The sequence below is a fragment of the Ostrinia furnacalis genome, unplaced genomic scaffold (genome assembly GCF_004193835.3).
Source record: "Ostrinia furnacalis isolate ACB-3 unplaced genomic scaffold, ASM419383v2 OfSCF2780, whole genome shotgun sequence".
Classification (NCBI taxonomy): Eukaryota; Metazoa; Arthropoda; class Insecta; order Lepidoptera; family Crambidae; genus Ostrinia; species Ostrinia furnacalis.
Window position 1 is genome coordinate 271,017 of NW_021133019.1, and position 19,069 is coordinate 290,085.

Consider the following 19,069-nt stretch of genomic DNA (forward strand, 5'->3'; position numbering starts at 1 on the left):
CCATATCTGTGTCCTCTAGCTGTCTTGTTTCATTCATAAATGTCAATGTCAAATAATGACTTATGACATGACATTACATTTTTTTTTTTTCGATCCAAGTTTTACGGCTACCACAGATATGGATCCATATCTGTGACGGCTACTGATCACACTCACACAGCCTTCTTTTTTAGAAGCGATATAAAGCACGGAATGATATATTGCCTATATTGCACAACTTGAGACAGGATAATAATATAGTGTGCGGTCGTTACCCCAGCAAAATGTTATCTGCTAAAATTAGAGCCCTATCTGATTCTGATGTGAATGGGCAGTGTCTGGGGCAAATAAAAAAAATCGAGGGCTATCGTTTTAGCGCTTACAAGTTAGCGCCACTGTAGAGTAAGGTCCTGTCCTGTCACTTGCTAGTCGCGAAGACAGTGGCACCAACTTGTGAGCGCTATTTATTTAAAGTGGTAGGAGGACTATCGCATTTGCACTCATCAAGATGGCGCCACTGTAGAGTAAGGTCCTGTCAATCGCCAGGGGTGCGAACTGTTAAGTATAAAAACGATAGCCCTCATTTTGTTATCTAATCATTTCATGATGATACAAGAATTAGAGAGTGCATTACCGCAGCAAAATTTTGTGTAATTCAGATTCTTAGATTCCATTACATACGCGACGATCTCATAAAAGCGTGTTAAAAAAATATTTCGTAGATTTCATCAATCATCAAGTGTCGGGATAAGGATTTTATGAGAAAAATAAAACCACAGTGTAGTTTATATTTATTTATAATAATTGCATTCTGTCACATAATAATGTTACACCCAGATTCATACGATTTCAGACAATTCTAGCAGTCTAGAATACATCACAGAACACACGCCTCATATCATGTATACAAAAACGTATTCTTAAATATCAACTAAAATAGATATAATTCAATTTCCAAATAAACGCGTTGATTGTAGATTCATCATCATCACGTAAGCCACAGGACGTCCACTGCTGAACATAGGCCTCCCAATGACATCCACATCGCACGACTGTAGATTATTTTTTTAAATTGTAAAACAGAATTGTTGAACAAGTAAACGATTAGATAAAAGGCGTGAACTATGATGTCATACATTATGATCTTGCTTTCCTACTTTTATTCAAACATGTATCTAAAATTCGGCTCAAAGTACACCAACTCAATGGAAAATAATTACATTTAGTGGAACCCTTTCACACACAGCGTATGACGACAATAATTATTATACTTTACATTTGTATGCCTACACACGTATGCACCAATGATCATTGCTATAATTTTCATAAATTAAATGTACCTTTTACTCGTAATATTATATTGTTGCATAATGTTTGTTTTTTTTTCTATAAATTCTGGATAGTTTTCAACACAATTCGCTAGAAAAATGAGCAACAGTATACACCATCATATTTTACAACTTAAATTTAATTACTTCACTATAAAACCACTATGATATGCTAAAATAAAACCTTTAATTGAAGATAATTTTACCACCACAACATAATAGATATTTTACCAGCATTTATTCCAACTACACAGTTTTTCGTATTTTATTCAGTGTTTTTATATTTAGCTACATAAATATTGCATACGATTTAGTACTTTTGGTTCGGCTTTATAAATACAATAAGTGCATAATAAACTCTTACTAATAAATAGCAGAACCAAGATTTCATTAACGCCTGAAGTTGTGTTTGTGTCGGACATATTTTTATTGCGTAAGCAAAACTATTTACATAATTCTACTGCAATGCAATGTATGTAATAATCAACGCTACAAGTTCACATCAATAATAAAAAAAGTATATATAGATTAAATTAAATGTTAGAAATATATTTTTCTTTACAATAGCCATAAAATACATAAATCAAGTGACTTGTTACATGAAAGAGTACCTTCCTTAAACAATTTCGCATATTACCTAAAAACAAGAAGGAATGAAATCGAAATATGTGTATAGGAAAAACCTATTATGAGGATTAAACAATCCTCCCTGACAGCGATCGGGAATATTAGGATGTACAGGCAACAAATTAAATAATGGCTACTTACTCATATTGACTGCAGTGCCAACATAACTGTAGGAACCTACTTAATTAAACCCTCCAAAACTACACATCAGAAGTGTAAAGAATAAATATAAAAGGACAGAATAATAGAAAATTAGCCTTCTCTTACATAAGATCCTTGAGGTAGCTTCGAAGGAGGCCGACCCGATCACGCTATTTCCCTCACGTGTACTTCATTTTTTTTGTTATTTTTATATGGATTTTTGCCATTTAAAATACCACAAATTTTCGCCAAAACCATAATACATGAATACCATAAGACAAACAGTCGTTGTTTAGAAACAAGTACACTTCAAACACACCAAAAGTGGACAGTGACAAACCGTGATATCGAAACAGTTGGAAAATATGGAAACAAACGGAGTGTTAAAACTCTAGTGACTAAACGTTACGGAGGTATGAAGATATGAAGGAAGTGAGATGGAGAACCGATCCAAAATACGAAGCCCGTCTGTCTGATTGATTCTGAAATAAACTTTGTGACAAAGAAATAAAGACGATTACATGTTAAATCCGTGGAGCTTCGCAGCCGGGACGGTGTGAGTGGTCGCGAGTAGTAGCCATGCGTGGGAGCGGTCTCGGGCGCGCGTGTTAGCTCATGGACAGCTGGCCGAGGGCCAGTAGCCTTTCCACAGCTGCGTTCACGTCGCCGAACGTCGCGATCAGAGCTGAAATAAAACCACACTTTATTTTTTCTGAAATTAATGATAACAAGATTTACAAGTTCATTATTAAACCAATAATTTATATCAAGTTTTTGTACAATACTTATAATAGTTTTTTTTTTCTTTTTGCTGTTGATTAATTTATCGATAGTGCAACTATTGCCCGACTACAAACAAATATAGAAAAATTCTTAAGGGACTATCGATAGTCGATACCTACGATGTGCCTCAACCAAGGCTCGGATACCGGTTAATTTTTCAAAATGTTATAGCCCTGAGTACATGAGAACGAAATAATTTCGTTTTCGTTCTTCGAAACCGGTATTAATGACGTTATTTCTCAGAACCAAGTTTTCGGTTACGTTTTCGTTCTTTACCACAATTAACCGTTATATCGGGGCATAGACGATGTGGCCGCTTCATTGTGTGCGTGTGTCCCGCGCCCCCGTTTTATGCAAGACGCCGGCCGTGCGTCTTTAACCGGTTTTTTCGGTTAAAGAACGAAATGAATGTCGTTTTCGCAAAAACCGTTAAAGAACCGGGCTGGAAGACGTAGCGTGGGCAGGGCTCCTACTAGGTGGACCGACGATCTGGTAAAGGTCGCGGGAAGAGCCTGGATGCGGGCAGCGCAGGACCGTTCATTATGGAAAACCTTGGGGGAGGCCTTTGTCCAGCAGTGGACGTCATTTGGTTGAAACGACGACGACGACGTTAAAGAACATAATAAATAACGGTATTTTTCAAACAGGTTCCGAGCTTTTTAACAAATGCTCACCTTGCAAGTTGGCCTCCCTGTTCAGGAAGCCCATGGCGGCCAGCTGCTCAAGCTGCTGCGAGTAGCGCTGCTCGGGCGGCTGCGACGAGTTCGTCTGATTCGTCGACATCGCGGACACCATTCGCTGCATGAACTGTGCCAAACAAAACATGTGGTTAGACTTTATGCCGTCAACGATAAGGCCGCTTTCACATTGGGGCGTGAGAAGCGCGACAGCAGCGTGGCAGCGGCGTTTTTATAATGCGAAGGCAGGTATTCGCTGTATATAGTACGAAATAATCGGCAGCGCGTCTATTTCGCGTTTGTCGCGCTGCTAAAGTCGCCTAAATGTGAAAGCGCTCTAAGAACGTTTTCGCACAGCAAGATTATGATGATGTTGTCACGATTTTAGAATGTAAAATAAACTAAAAAAATACCGATGCATTTACGTTACATAGGGTCGTATCCTGCAATGGAGACTAAACCTGACTATGATGTCAAGGGAACTGCTAAATTACCTACAGGATGTGACTAGAATTGAGTAGAATCTAGTTAGACAAAAAAAAAACTCATTACTCAGATCTATTACATTTTACATCTACCGATACATAACATCTATTTTATTTTTAATATGATCCAAGTATATCGTCTACAGGCGGGTCTCCTGCTCTAAGAACTAACCAACCACGTTTATGAACATAAAACATTGCGCAGTTACCTGCGACTGAAATATCCATTCCAGTTTAGGCTCATCCGCAAAAGCGTCATATTTTTTAATCTTCATTATGGTGTTAGGAAGCACAAAAAAGTATGCAGGAGACCCGGCTTTGTACTCTTTAATGATTCACCTATTGATGATGATGGTCATAAACACAGCTCACATAATAGCGCTAAAGGACCTATAAAGCGTCGCCGCCGCGCCCCAGCGAACAGTCGTCTGCGCGCCGCCGTCGTACATGGAAACACTTACGTCTATACTCTTAAATGATCCCGCCAGTATTAACTACCGGGATCATTTAAGATTAACTTACGGGAAGATTAAGTATTAACTTATGGGAACGATTAATTGTTGGGGGAAATCATTATTTAGGAATAATCTACGAGAGTAAACCAGTGGGTTTATTGTGACCAGTAAGCATAATTGTTTTTTATAGACGCGGAGACAAACAAAATCGCTATTCTATTCTGAAATAGACCTGATAGAATAGAATAGATTGAGTTTCGTCCAATGACCCCAAGCTACCCATCCTTATCACTCGCGTGTAATTATATTGCTGTCGCACACTCACTGCAGCCACCCGTCGCACAGTCGCGACAGCAATATAATTACGTGCGAGCGATAAGGATGGGTAGCTTGGGGTCACTGGACGAAATTGTATCTGCTCGGCGACCGGACTTTACACATTGACTAGTGTAAAATTTTCAGGGTTCGAGGATATATATCAAGGGATATATATCAAGATATATATCGGATATATATCCGATATATATCAAGCCGGTTTTGATGATATATATCAACTTTTAAAATTTGTTACTGTATTTGTACTTTTTGACATAAGATTTTTATTTTTTTAGGTGATTTGGCCGTATTTCAAAGATATTTTATGTTTTTGCTTTATTTGTCTGATTTTAAGTTTTAAAAACATTAAAAACATGTTTATGTAACACATATGCAATAGTATTCATGAATAATGCAATAAAATAATACTATGGCTTTCATACAAAATTGATATATATCAAAGTTGATATATATCGGATATATATCATAAATATCCGATATTTTGATATTTATAATAAATATCGGATATTTTCGAACCCTGAAAATTTTAAACTTCCGCGTTCCATTTCAACTAAACGGCTGCAGCATCGCAGCCGAAACGTCAAGCCGTGAGTACATAATGTAACTCATTAATAAACGTCGCGTTAAGACCTGTGTTTTACTATTTTACATTAACTATCTTCGACAATTAGTCTGAAAATAAACCTGAAATTAAGAAAAATAAAGGCCCGTTTCCGCTGGGAGCAGTGCTCTAAATGACGAAAAGAATCCACCCCATCTGCTTATAGTTTTTAAGGACTGATCGCATGATTAAACCACAAAACAAAAAAAAACATTGACTATTGCCCGTTTTCACCATCAATTCCTAATTTTTAAGTGACTCCTATGAAAATAAAATTCCTCTTGTGTTACCATATACCATAGGGGTCACTTGAAAATTAGGGGTTGATGGTGATAACGGGCATGAGTGAATCAATACCGCACCTGGGTGAACAGCTCTGTGTTTTGTTGCGGGCGCGGCGCGGCGGGCTGGGCGGGCGGCGCGGCGGGCGGCACGGCGGCGGCGGCGCCCACGCCCAGCCCCAGGTTGGACACCAGAGACGGCGCGGCCGTGCGAAGCTGCTCCATGCCTTGCTGGATCTGTAGCAGCGCGTTCAGGGCCTGCAGGAAGAAACATGGTTGTTTATTACTAAAGGACATCATCCACGTTTCATATATTTTTGGTCAAAAATCAAAAGTGCCGGCCAACAAAAAAAGTGCTGTATTCTGACAGAATACGTCTGCCTTAGCATTTTGTTACTATGGCACCAAAGCTGTAGCACCACTGTGCGTCGTAGTATTTGAGATCAAAGTCAGTCGTTTCATATATTTTTAGAACTCAAATACCACGATGCACAGTGGTGCTACAGCTTTGGTGCCATAGTAATAAATGCTAAGGCGGACGTATTCTATCAGAATACAGCACTTTTATTTTTTGGCCGGCACTTTTGATTTTGGACCAAAATGGATGATGTCCTTTACAACTGATAAGACTGTACCAGAGTAAATACAAATGAGTAGGTCATCCTCATAGAAACGTACCTACCGAGCGCGGTTTGTATGTGAGCGCGACAATATACGTATGCAGCGCGCACGCACACACTGACAAAATTCGGCGCAACCACGACTGGCTCCCCGCTAAATTTTGTCAGTGTGTACGTGCGCGCCGCATACGTGTTGGCGCGCTCACATACAAACCGCGCCCGTGCGTTTCTATGAAGATGAACAGAAGCAGCTCTGCAGCTCCGCGACTAATTATGCTGAAATTGGATATTTGTCCGCTGCTTCCTACTCCTTGATTTAGCCTCATGACTTTGGCCAGTGGGCACACACATTTGAGCATAATCCTAGCAGGATTACTGACCTGCGGGTTGGACATCATCTGCTGCATCTCGGGATTCTGGAGCTGCGCCAGCATCTGCGGCATCATGCTGCGGATCTGCTCCTGCAGCTGCGGGTTGTTCGCGAACATCGGGTTCTGGGGGGGAATAACACATTTAAATGTAATTACCAGGCCTGTTCATCTCCGCGATTTTACATCGAAAACAAAACACGCACGATGGCCCACCTACAGGATACTATTCGACAAGGCCTCACATACGAGCGAACATTGACTCACGCACGCGTATTCTTGTGTATGATGGAAGAAAATGGTGTACTAAATACTGTGCAGTATTTAACTGCCTAAATAATAATAAAAACACAGAATGTACTTTTTTAAGTTGCCTCAAGACACTGAGAGGTAAATAACTAGTTAATATTATTCATGATAATTCATGCTAAATCATGTATTTCCTCCGCCATTTTCTGCAGATTGGCACCTCACGTCACATCATTTTACCGAAGTCAGCCCTATAGCTTCGGCGCAGTACCGATCACTGACGTTTGTCAACAAAACTTCTGACAAACTTGCTTGACTCTTGAGACAAGCTAAATTACACCATATTGTTAATGACATTGAGCATACATTTTTTTAAATACCTTCGCGAAGTAAAACTTCTGTACGTAGTACTTATTATTATTCTGTGGTATTACTATCATCGTCATAATTAGGTAATTTTAGTCTCTACTAAAGGAGCAAGACCCTCTATAATTAGGAAAGAAAGATGTTTATGAAAATAAACTGCTAACACAAAAAGAATCAAAATCAATTATGCACAGAAAACGGAGGATTTAGCTTAAGACTCCCCAGTCCAGTAGAAGCCCTTTACGACATCCATGAGAAGAGAGTGAGTTGTTTTACTTTGTAGAAATCACATTCTTTTTTCTCACTTATTTCAAAACTTGCACAAAACAAAACTACTTAATGACCTGGTTGATGAGCTGAGAAGCCATTTCTGGATCAGCTGCGAGCGCTTGCAACATGATGTTGGTGTAAGACGCAGATAGCATCGACTGCACAAGGCGTGGGGTCTTAGCCATCTGCTGTAGAAGCGACTGCATGCCCAGCGTGTGTCCATATCAAAACTTACCTGGTTGATGAGCTGAGACGCCATTTCTGGGTCGGCAGCAAGCGCTTGTAACATGTTGTTGGTGTAAGGGGCAGACAGCATGGACTGCACAAGACGCGGGTTCTCAGCCATTTGTTGCAGCAGCGACTGCATGCCCGACGTGTGTCCATATCAAAACTTACCTGGTTGATGAGCTGGGACGCCATTTCTGGGTCGGCAGCAAGCGCTTGCAGCATGTTGTTGGTGTAAGGGACAGACAGCATGGACTGCACAAGGCGTGGGTTCTTAGCCATCTGCTGTAGAAGCGACTGCATGCCTGACGTGTGTCCATATTAAAACTTACCTGGTTGATGAGCTGGGACGCCATTTCTGGGTCGGCGGCAAGCGCTTGCAGCATGTTGTTGGTGTAAGGGGCAGACAGCATGGACTGCACAAGGCGTGGGTTCTTAGCCATCTGCTGTAGAAGCGACTGCATGCCCGACATGTGTCTATATTAAAACTTACCTGATTGATGAGCTGGGACGCCATTTCTGGGTCGGCAGCAAGCGCCTGTAGCATGTTGTTAGTATAAGGCGACAACATAGACTGCACAAGGCGCGGGTTTTCAGCCATTTGCTGTAGAAGCGACTGCATGCCCAGCGTGTGTCCATATCAAAACTTCCTGGTTGATGAGCTGGAACGCCATTTTTGGGTCGGCAGCAAGCACTTGCAGCATGTTGTTGGTGTAAGGCGCAGACAGCATGGACTGCACAAGACGCGGGTTCTCGGCCATCTGCTGTAGAAGCGACTGCATGCCCGGCGCGTACGTCCATATTGTGTGAACAAACTAGTAAATCACCTGGTTGATGAGCTAGGACGCCATTTCTGGATCAGCTATGAGTGCCTGCAGCATGTTGTTGGTATAAGGCGCGGGTTTTCAGCCATTTGCTGTAGAAGCGACTGCATGCCCGGCGCGTACGTCCATATTGTGTGAAACAAAACTAGTAAATCACCTGGTTGATGAGCTGGGACGCCATTTCTGGGTCGGCTGCGAGCGCTTGCAGCATGTTGTTGGTGTAAGGCGCAGACAGCATGGACTGCACAAGGCGTGGGTTCTCGGCCATCTGCTGTAGAAGCGACTGCATGCCTGACGTGTGTCCATATCAAAACTTACCTGGTTGATGAGCTGGGACGCCATTTCTGGGTCGGCAGTAAGCGCCTGCAGCATGTTGTTGGTGTAAGGCGCAGACAGCATGGACTGCACAAGGCGTGGGTTCTCGGCCATCTGCTGTAGAAGCGACTGCATGCCTGACGTGTGTCCATATCAAAACTTACCTGGTTGATGAGCTGGGACGCCATTTCTGGGTCGGCAGTAAGCGCCTGCAGCATGTTGTTGGTGTAAGGGGCAGACAGCATGGACTGCACAAGACGCGGGTTCTCGGCCATCTGCTGTAGAAGCGACTGCATGCCCGGCGCGTACGTCCATATTGTGTGAACAAACTAGTAAATCACCTGGTTGATGAGCTAGGACGCCATTTCTGGATCAGCTATGAGTGCCTGCAGCATGTTGTTGGTATAAGGCGCGGGTTTTCAGTCATTTGCTGTAGAAGCGACTGCATGCCCGGCGCGTACGTCCATATTGTGTGAAAAAAACTAGTAAATCACCTGGTTGATGAGCTGAGAAGCCATTTCTGGATCAGCTGCGAGCGCTTGCAACATGATGTTGGTATAAGACGCAGATAGCATCGACTGCACAAGGCGTGGGTTCTCGGTCAACTGCTATAGAAGCGACTGCATGCCCGCCGCGTGTCCATAATTAATACTAGCACGGAACATAAAGTTACCTGGTTGATGAGCTGAGACGCCATTTCTGGGTCGGCAGCAAGCGCTTGCAGCATGTTGTTGGTGTAAGGCGCAGACAGCATGGACTGCACAAGTCGCGGGTTCTTAGCCATCTGCTGTAGAAGCGACTGCATGCCCGACGTGTGTCCATATCAAAACTTACCTGGTTGATGAGCTGAGACTAGAGATGTGCCGCTGAGAAAGTTCTCGTCCCCGGCAATATTCCCAGTGAGAATATTCTCGAGAACCGAGAACGCTCCCGGGAATATTCTCAGTGTTCTCGATAGAATACATTTAGTTTAAGTTTTAATTTTATTGTTTATGTGATATTATTTGTAATGTTTCGAAACTGGNTGTACGTAGTACTTATTATTATTCTGTGGTATTACTATCATCGTCATAATTAGGTAATTTTAGTCTCTACTAAAGGAGCAAGACCCTCTATAATTAGGAAAGAAAGATGTTTATGAAAATAAACTGCTAACACAAAAAGAATCAAAATCAATTATGCACAGAAAACGGAGGATTTAGCTTAAGACTCCCCAGTCCAGTAGAAGCCCTTTACGACATCCATGAGAAGAGAGTGAGTTGTTTTACTTTGTAGAAATCACATTCTTTTTTCTCACTTATTTCAAAACTTGCACAAAACAAAACTACTTAATGACCTGGTTGATGAGCTGAGAAGCCATTTCTGGATCAGCTGCGAGCGCTTGCAACATGATGTTGGTGTAAGACGCAGATAGCATCGACTGCACAAGGCGTGGGGTCTTAGCCATCTGCTGTAGAAGCGACTGCATGCCCAGCGTGTGTCCATATCAAAACTTACCTGGTTGATGAGCTGAGACGCCATTTCTGGGTCGGCAGCAAGCGCTTGTAACATGTTGTTGGTGTAAGGGGCAGACAGCATGGACTGCACAAGACGCGGGTTCTCAGCCATTTGTTGCAGCAGCGACTGCATGCCCGACGTGTGTCCATATCAAAACTTACCTGGTTGATGAGCTGGGACGCCATTTCTGGGTCGGCAGCAAGCGCTTGCAGCATGTTGTTGGTGTAAGGGACAGACAGCATGGACTGCACAAGGCGTGGGTTCTTAGCCATCTGCTGTAGAAGCGACTGCATGCCTGACGTGTGTCCATATTAAAACTTACCTGGTTGATGAGCTGGGACGCCATTTCTGGGTCGGCGGCAAGCGCTTGCAGCATGTTGTTGGTGTAAGGGGCAGACAGCATGGACTGCACAAGGCGTGGGTTCTTAGCCATCTGCTGTAGAAGCGACTGCATGCCCGACATGTGTCTATATTAAAACTTACCTGATTGATGAGCTGGGACGCCATTTCTGGGTCGGCAGCAAGCGCCTGTAGCATGTTGTTAGTATAAGGCGACAACATAGACTGCACAAGGCGCGGGTTTTCAGCCATTTGCTGTAGAAGCGACTGCATGCCCAGCGTGTGTCCATATCAAAACTTCCTGGTTGATGAGCTGGAACGCCATTTTTGGGTCGGCAGCAAGCACTTGCAGCATGTTGTTGGTGTAAGGCGCAGACAGCATGGACTGCACAAGACGCGGGTTCTCGGCCATCTGCTGTAGAAGCGACTGCATGCCCGGCGCGTACGTCCATATTGTGTGAACAAACTAGTAAATCACCTGGTTGATGAGCTAGGACGCCATTTCTGGATCAGCTATGAGTGCCTGCAGCATGTTGTTGGTATAAGGCGCGGGTTTTCAGCCATTTGCTGTAGAAGCGACTGCATGCCCGGCGCGTACGTCCATATTGTGTGAAACAAAACTAGTAAATCACCTGGTTGATGAGCTGGGACGCCATTTCTGGGTCGGCTGCGAGCGCTTGCAGCATGTTGTTGGTGTAAGGCGCAGACAGCATGGACTGCACAAGGCGTGGGTTCTCGGCCATCTGCTGTAGAAGCGACTGCATGCCCGACGTGTGTCCATATCAAAACTTACCTGGTTGATGAGCTGGGACGCCATTTCTGGGTCGGCAGTAAGCGCCTGCAGCATGTTGTTGGTGTAAGGGGCAGACAGCATGGACTGCACAAGGCGTGGGTTCTCGGCCATCTGCTGTAGAAGCGACTGCATGCCCGGCGCGTACGTCCATATTGTGTGAACAAACTAGTAAATCACCTGGTTGATGAGCTAGGACGCCATTTCTGGATCAGCTATGAGTGCCTGCAGCATGTTGTTGGTATAAGGCGCGGGTTTTCAGCCATTTGCTGTAGAAGCGACTGCATGCCCGGCGCGTACGTCCATATTGTGTGAAACAAAACTAGTAAATCACCTGGTTGATGAGCTGGGACGCCATTTCTGGGTCGGCTGCGAGCGCTTGCAGCATGTTGTTGGTGTAAGGCGCAGACAGCATGGACTGCACAAGGCGTGGGTTCTCGGCCATCTGCTGTAGAAGCGACTGCATGCCTGACGTGTGTCCATATCAAAACTTACCTGGTTGATGAGCTGGGACGCCATTTCTGGGTCGGCAGTAAGCGCCTGCAGCATGTTGTTGGTGTAAGGGGCAGACAGCATGGACTGCACAAGGCGTGGGTTCTCGGCCATCTGCTGTAGAAGCGACTGCATGCCCGGCGCGTACGTCCATATTGTGTGAACAAACTAGTAAATCACCTGGTTGATGAGCTAGGACGCCATTTCTGGATCAGCTATGAGTGCCTGCAGCATGTTGTTGGTATAAGGCGCGGGTTTTCAGCCATTTGCTGTAGAAGCGACTGCATGCCCGGCGCGTACGTCCATATTGTGTGAAAAAAACTAGTAAATCACCTGGTTGATGAGCTGAGAAGCCATTTCTGGATCAGCTGCGAGCGCTTGCAACATGATGTTGGTATAAGACGCAGATAGCATCGACTGCACAAGGCGTGGGTTCTCGGTCAACTGCTATAGAAGCGACTGCATGCCCGCCGCGTGTCCATAATTAATACTAGCACGGAACATAAAGTTACCTGGTTGATGAGCTGAGACGCCATTTCTGGGTCGGCAGCAAGCGCTTGCAGCATGTTGTTGGTGTAAGGCGCAGACAGCATGGACTGCACAAGTCGCGGGTTCTTAGCCATCTGCTGTAGAAGCGACTGCATGCCCGACGTGTGTCCATATCAAAACTTACCTGGTTGATGAGCTGAGACTAGAGATGTGCCGCTGAGAAAGTTCTCGTCCCCGGCAATATTCCCAGTGAGAATATTCTCGAGAACCGAGAACGCTCCCGGGAATATTCTCAGTGTTCTCGATAGAATACATTTAGTTTAAGTTTTAATTTTATTGTTTATGTGATATTATTTGTAATGTTTCGAAACTGGGCGTTAAGACTAGTCATTATAAACAAGGCATGACACGTGTGAGTGAGATATTGCTGTCTTGCTCACTCTTTTCGTGGCGAACGCGTACCGCGGCTTTAGGACTCGCCTACGGTATTTGAACATCAGTGTGCCTCTGAGTTTTAAGGCCCTTGCCACCCTAGCGGATTGCAAGCGGATTCAAAGCGGATTTAAAGCGGAGCGGCAACGCGACGGAGACGCCGCGTGAAAATATCGTGAAGCTTCCCGAAGGCTGCCCAGCCGAGCTGGGCCGAGATGATTGACCTTTTTTCGAAGTTGAACCTACCTAACTGGACTGTTTGTCCCAGGTATGCATTATTGTCAACAACTTCGAGTGTAGAGTCTCCAGCTTTTAGAGGAGTGGGTGCAACACGGTCGTAAGACATGATTTTTAAATCTTGTCCATGTTCATTTTGAGACCCACTCGTTGCTCTCAATGGCCTCGATAGAGTCTCTACTCTATTGAGGCCATCGAACATTGTGCCTAGATCGTCCACGATCTCGGCCATGACTACGATATCGTCTGTTGTCTGAGTGATGTGCTCGCCGTTGATATTTATGCTGAATCCGCTCTAGCCCAGAAGCTTAAAAACATCTTCCAGGGCGATGGTGATGACGTCTCCCTGTCTCACCCCTCGCTGCAACTGGATAGGTTTCGGGTCCTGGTCTTGAAACCGACTGTCACTGTGGACAAATACGCCACAGTGACAGTCCAAGCCTTTCAACACTTTAATGTATCGATAGTCAATTTGACACAGTTGGAGAGACTGCAGCACTGCCCATGTCTCAATCGAATCGAAGGCTTTTTCATAATTATACTCCTTGCTTGCAAAGCGGCTGATTATACTCCTTGATCTTCCATAATAATCTGCCGTAGCGTATATTATTATGGTCTATCTATGGTACTAAAGCCTTTTCGGAAACCGGCTTGTTCGGGGGGCTGAAAGTCGTCGAGCCTGCTAACGTGACAATTCGTAATGACTATAGAAAACAGCTTGTAGACATGGCTCAGAAGCGAAATGGGTCTATAATTCTTCAACAAGTTCTTGTCGCCTTTTTTGAAGATGAGTATCATTATACTTCTTTGCCATGCCGTAGGCGTTATTCCCTCGAAGATGACGAAATCGAGCAGCTTCTGAAAAGCCTTTAGTGCCGGCATTCCGCCTGCTTTCAGAAGCTCAGCCGTGATTACGGTGCCTTGCTGTTTTTCAGCTGTTTGAGAACCATTCTAATCTCGTACAGACTAATGTCCGGGATATATTCGGTAAGTGTCGGATCAATCTAGCTAGCACGTATTTTCTATAAAAATGTGTCAAATGATCCGTCAGATAAGCTATCCACAACTTATCCAGAAGTGGCGAAACAGGCCCTTACTAAGCGATTGTGAAATATGGTCCTTAATTTCAAATAACAATAGTTTAAAAAACTAAAAACACGCTTTTAATTACTAACAGCACTAAAAGGCCAAAAATCATCAGGACCCTGGACATCATCTAGCATTAAAGTGCTCAAAAAGACAAATCCAACGAACCCAACTCGATGAGTTTCCACCGTTTCGTTTAGGAGTTCCTATGGCCACCTCCTGACTCCATCATTAGGACCCTGGACATTATCTAGCACTTAAAGATCTCGAAAAGACAAATCCAATGATCCCAAACTCGATGTGATTCCGCCGTTTCGTTTAGAAATTCCTTTGGCCACCTTCCAGTCCCATCATCAGACCAGCTGGTACCACAATATTGTATTGTCATTTAATCTACATTATAATTGCCAAGTTTCATGATGATACAAGACTTAGAAGTACGTGTAATTCAGATTCTAAAATTCCATTACATAGTTACATACACGACGACCTAATAAAAGCGTGTTAAAAAGGAAAAAATGGACAGTTACATTATTTAATTACGTGTAAAAAGAAATTTCTGTCATCTTACATATCATTAAAACGACATTTCACGACGAAAAAATTAAAATATAATAAAGGTGCAGTTGCCGAGAATATTGCCGGGAAAGTTCCCGAGAATATTCTCGGGAACACTGGGAATATAGCCTTTCACTGCAAATAGAGTGTATTGTTTAATATACACTTATCTGTGGACTTAATTTAATACTAATTTACTTAAGAAAGTTTGTTTATTTCCATTTGATAAACATGATTCTCAACCTTTCTCACTTAGGAGAACGCTCCCGGGAGCGCTCCCGAGAATATTCTCAGTTGGGAGAGCGTTCTCGGGAACGGCACATCAATAGCTGAGACGCCATTTCTGGGTCGGCGGCAAGCGCTTGCAGCATGTTGTTAGTGTAAGGGGCAGACAGCATGGACTGCACAAGACGCGGGTTCTCAGCCATCTGTTGCAGCAGCGATTGCATGCCCGACGTGTCTGTATCAAAATTTACCTGGTTGATGAGCTGGGACGCCATTTCTGGGTCGGCGGCAAGCGCTTGCAGCATGTTGTTGGTGTAAGGCGCAGACAGCATGGACTGCACAAGACGCGGGTTCTCAGCCATTTGTTGCAGCAGCGACTGCATGCCCGGCGTATTAATGAGCCCGGGCCCGGTGCCCGCGGCGCCGCCTGCGCCGGTCCCGCCACCGCCACCGCCGCCGCCGCGCTGCCAAGGGTTTGGCAGCGGCTGTCGGTTCTCTGAACCCTGTTGGGGGTTTGTGCCGTCTGGAAAAATGGGGACCGATTAATTGAAAGAAAGAAAGAAAAAGTATTCAATATTCATTCAATATCATTACACACATAACATAGACAGATCTTTTTAATGAATATACACAATGATACTGAAAAGGTATCCACTCAGCATGGTGTCGTAGCATCTCAGTAGATAATGCCACGACCCTGGTATTCCGTGGACACCCAAGTTTAACAACCCAAGTGGACAACAATTATTGAATAGTTGAAGCCTCAAATAGTCTTGGTTGTCAAGACTTAACAGCGATAGTTATCAATTTACTTACTGTAAAATAGATTTTGCTAACTTTGAGTCAATAAATATCATAGTGATTGAATTCATGAACTACACTGGTCATCACAAAAATCGACCCTCCCGCGACAAGCACTTTCAAACGTATGCATCCCCACTTCCCACCAATATTGGCACCATTTAAAAGCCCAGGTCTTAACTTCATTTCATTAAAGGAAAGGTTTTTACCCCAAAAATGTGTCTGAAGAAGAATCCAGAATCCAAAATTAATTAACAAGCCAAATAATCATCACTATTGTAAGGTGAATGTCAAATACCTACAGAAAAAAATACTGAGAAAATAAGTACTTGCATAAGCACATGAATAATTATGAATGTTTATTTGGAGGAAGGCCAGACTGCCTATAGTTATTTTTCCAGCATGGATCCAGTAAGAATATTACAAATATTTTAATAGTAGCAGCCGCCCGCGACTTCGTACGCGTGGACCCTGTTTTTCGGCGTTTCGTAAAATCCGTTCTTAGTGGATCTACACCCTTTAAGGTACCTACTTGCCAAATTTCAAGTTTGCAGGTGTGGCTTTGGAATTACATATTTAAATTTGCTATCACTTTTACACTGCAGAATCCACTTAAAAAAATGGAACACTTACCGGAATTATCTACGAGCCCCGAGAATGGATTTCCAGCCATATTGCTAGCAACATTCAACATAGGCTCCTGGATGTCCCGGTACATTCTTTGTAAGGCGTTGTAACCACCTAAAATAAAAATAAATTATTAAAATAAATAAATGAATAATGAAATGACATTATGTATTACCATTTAAAAAAATATGTTACCCGGTATGCTCTCAAGATTAGACAGGGCTCGGTCGTGTGAACGCATCAACTCTTGTAACATAGCAGGGTTGCGAGCCAACTCCATAGTTTGACGTAGTAGTTCTGGGTTGTTGAGCATGTGACTGATTTCTGGGTTTCGCTGTATAAAAATAGACAGATTATAAAATAAATCTACACATTAATTAAGTGTATTGTATTTTGTTGATTTATTTATTATTTATTTGGAATACAACTTATAGTGTATACAGATAGCATATACATGATATATTGCAAGCTGTAATATTGTGACTAACAATGCAAAATTAAAAATTTTGAGGCTGCAAAATTTACTTGTTGTCATACATTTCTGTATTTTAGTGTTGGTTTTGTATATTAAAAAAGCTGTTAAATTCAGTGTACTCACAGCCATCAAGTCCTGCATCTGTGGGTTAGATGTGATGAGTGTGCGCATGTTCTCCGGATCGTTCATCATCTGCTGCACGAGCGGGTTGTCCAACACTTGGCGCAACATGTCCGGGTTGGAAAGGAGCTCTTGCTGCATGCGGGCCTAAATTTATAAATATTTCAAACATTTGAAAGATTTCAAAACCAATAATGACATAAATTAAAAGAAAACTTATATCTATCTAATTATAAATTAATAGAGACCTGCCTCTGCCTTGCATAGTTTAAAAAGCAAGCATACGGACTGGTAACTTTGTTTTATACTATGTAAAGATTTAAAAAAAGTATGCAAGTATCTGTTGTGTACTACCCATGGAACAAGCTTAGTTTAGTTTGGGACTAGATGGCACTATGTAAAAAAAAATGTCCAAGGTCATTATCTTGTTTTGTAATTATTATGTATTTAACTTGATATCTATTGCAAGTTGAATGAGTCATTTATTTGCAATACATGCACAATGACATACATTTTATTATTTCTGAAATTCCAATCATCGTTAATTATCAAGATTTTCCATAATTATTATTTCTTTTATCTCAATTTTATAAATTATTTCAGTTTATCAATTCATTTGTATCTTGATGAGAATGTAGGTACCTATATTAAATTTTTTCAAAACGTAATTGCCAAGTTACAAAGGTTGCTGTGACCTAACTGGGTCCACATTTTTCTGCTTGAATTGTAAGACCTAAATGCTAATGTGGTGAAGCAATAAAGTATTGAGTATTGAAATTGACATACCTGTAAGTCCATAAATGTACTCTGGCCCAAACCCAGGCTTTCGAGACCAGCAAGACCACCCAGTGAGTTCAGACCAAATGGTGTAGCACCGATATCAGCTAAAAAGGAAGAACCAATTTCTTTCATGTTCGTAAAAGTAACCTATAAACTTATTGGAATCATATTTGATAAAGATATAGCTATTTTTGTTTACACATCCATAATGGAGGCAACAATTAATTTGAGAAGTCATAATTACATCATTCTAATGAGTAGATTACTAATTCTGTCAATTCTATCTAATTATTGCACCACTTGTCAGTAAAATTACACAGCTGTGAATCTATTGCTAGAAGCTGGGTAAAGGATGTAACTAAATTTATGATTTGACCAGGCGCGGATCCACCGTTGTGGGCACTGTGGGCATGCCCACAACCCTAATTTGCTTGTTTTAATTATGATCTATTGATAAGATCAATAGGCATGTAATGTATGTCTGGGCATGTAGTGATCCAACTCTCACTTTGCTAATTTTTGGTGGCTGTGCCCACAACCTTTTTTGAGGGCTGGATCCGCGCCTGGATTTGACACAACAATTTGGTTTGTCAATCAACTAGCACAGTGCTGATCAGGGTGAGAACTATCCCTACCTGGTGGTCTCCGAGCCGCCCCCTCGGGTTCCGGCCTGGGGGGCGTTTTGATCACCAAGTGGACAGTCAATCCATCCTTGATGTTGTGCTGCTTCAGAGTGTCGGCATCGTTCATGATCTTCCCGGCGAAGATAAGACATAGCTGCTCCGGCTCAGCGCTGAACTTCGGCGATAACACCTCCTTCAGCTGAAACGAAATAATATTATCACTGTTAGCTCGCCGAATCGTTAAATTGAGTGTCGTCGATGATTGCGTATGCAATATCTATGTTATTACGCCATGGGCAAGGTTTCTGGCGGTGCCTCACTTACTTTTTTGATATCGGCATCCTCTTCGATCTCCACTTGCTGTTTCTCTTTTGGAGTCTTTACTGTGATAGTGATTTTTTTGGGATCTTCTTGGCCCTCTGCCATTTTGGCAATTCTAGAATGACTCTGTACTTTGGCGGAAAAGCAAAAATATGTACAAGCACTTCACATAGAATTTGACGGACGACTCGCGTTGACGGCTAAAATCAGAGTTGCCAACGTGAGAAATATTTGGTGACAGATAAGA

The 19,069-nt window shown here is 42.8% G+C and overlaps 1 protein-coding gene across 1 annotated transcript; it reads right to left on the bottom strand.

Annotated features, from left to right (window-relative positions):
- Positions 1-753: 753 nt before the first annotated feature.
- On the bottom strand, positions 754-19,037 carry Ubqn (ubiquilin). The gene is made up of 11 exons (XM_028309409.1): positions 18,826-19,037; positions 18,514-18,700; positions 17,885-17,982; positions 17,102-17,245; positions 16,699-16,837; positions 16,510-16,617; positions 15,327-15,598; positions 6,694-6,807; positions 5,775-5,951; positions 3,533-3,665; positions 754-2,760 (listed from the first exon to the last, which is right to left on the bottom strand). Exons 1-11 carry the CDS (start codon positions 18,925-18,927, stop codon positions 2,684-2,686), a joined length of 1,551 nt encoding a protein of 516 aa, XP_028165210.1. The 5' UTR covers positions 18,928-19,037; the 3' UTR covers positions 754-2,683.
- Between the last annotated feature and the right edge of the window lie 32 nt (positions 19,038-19,069).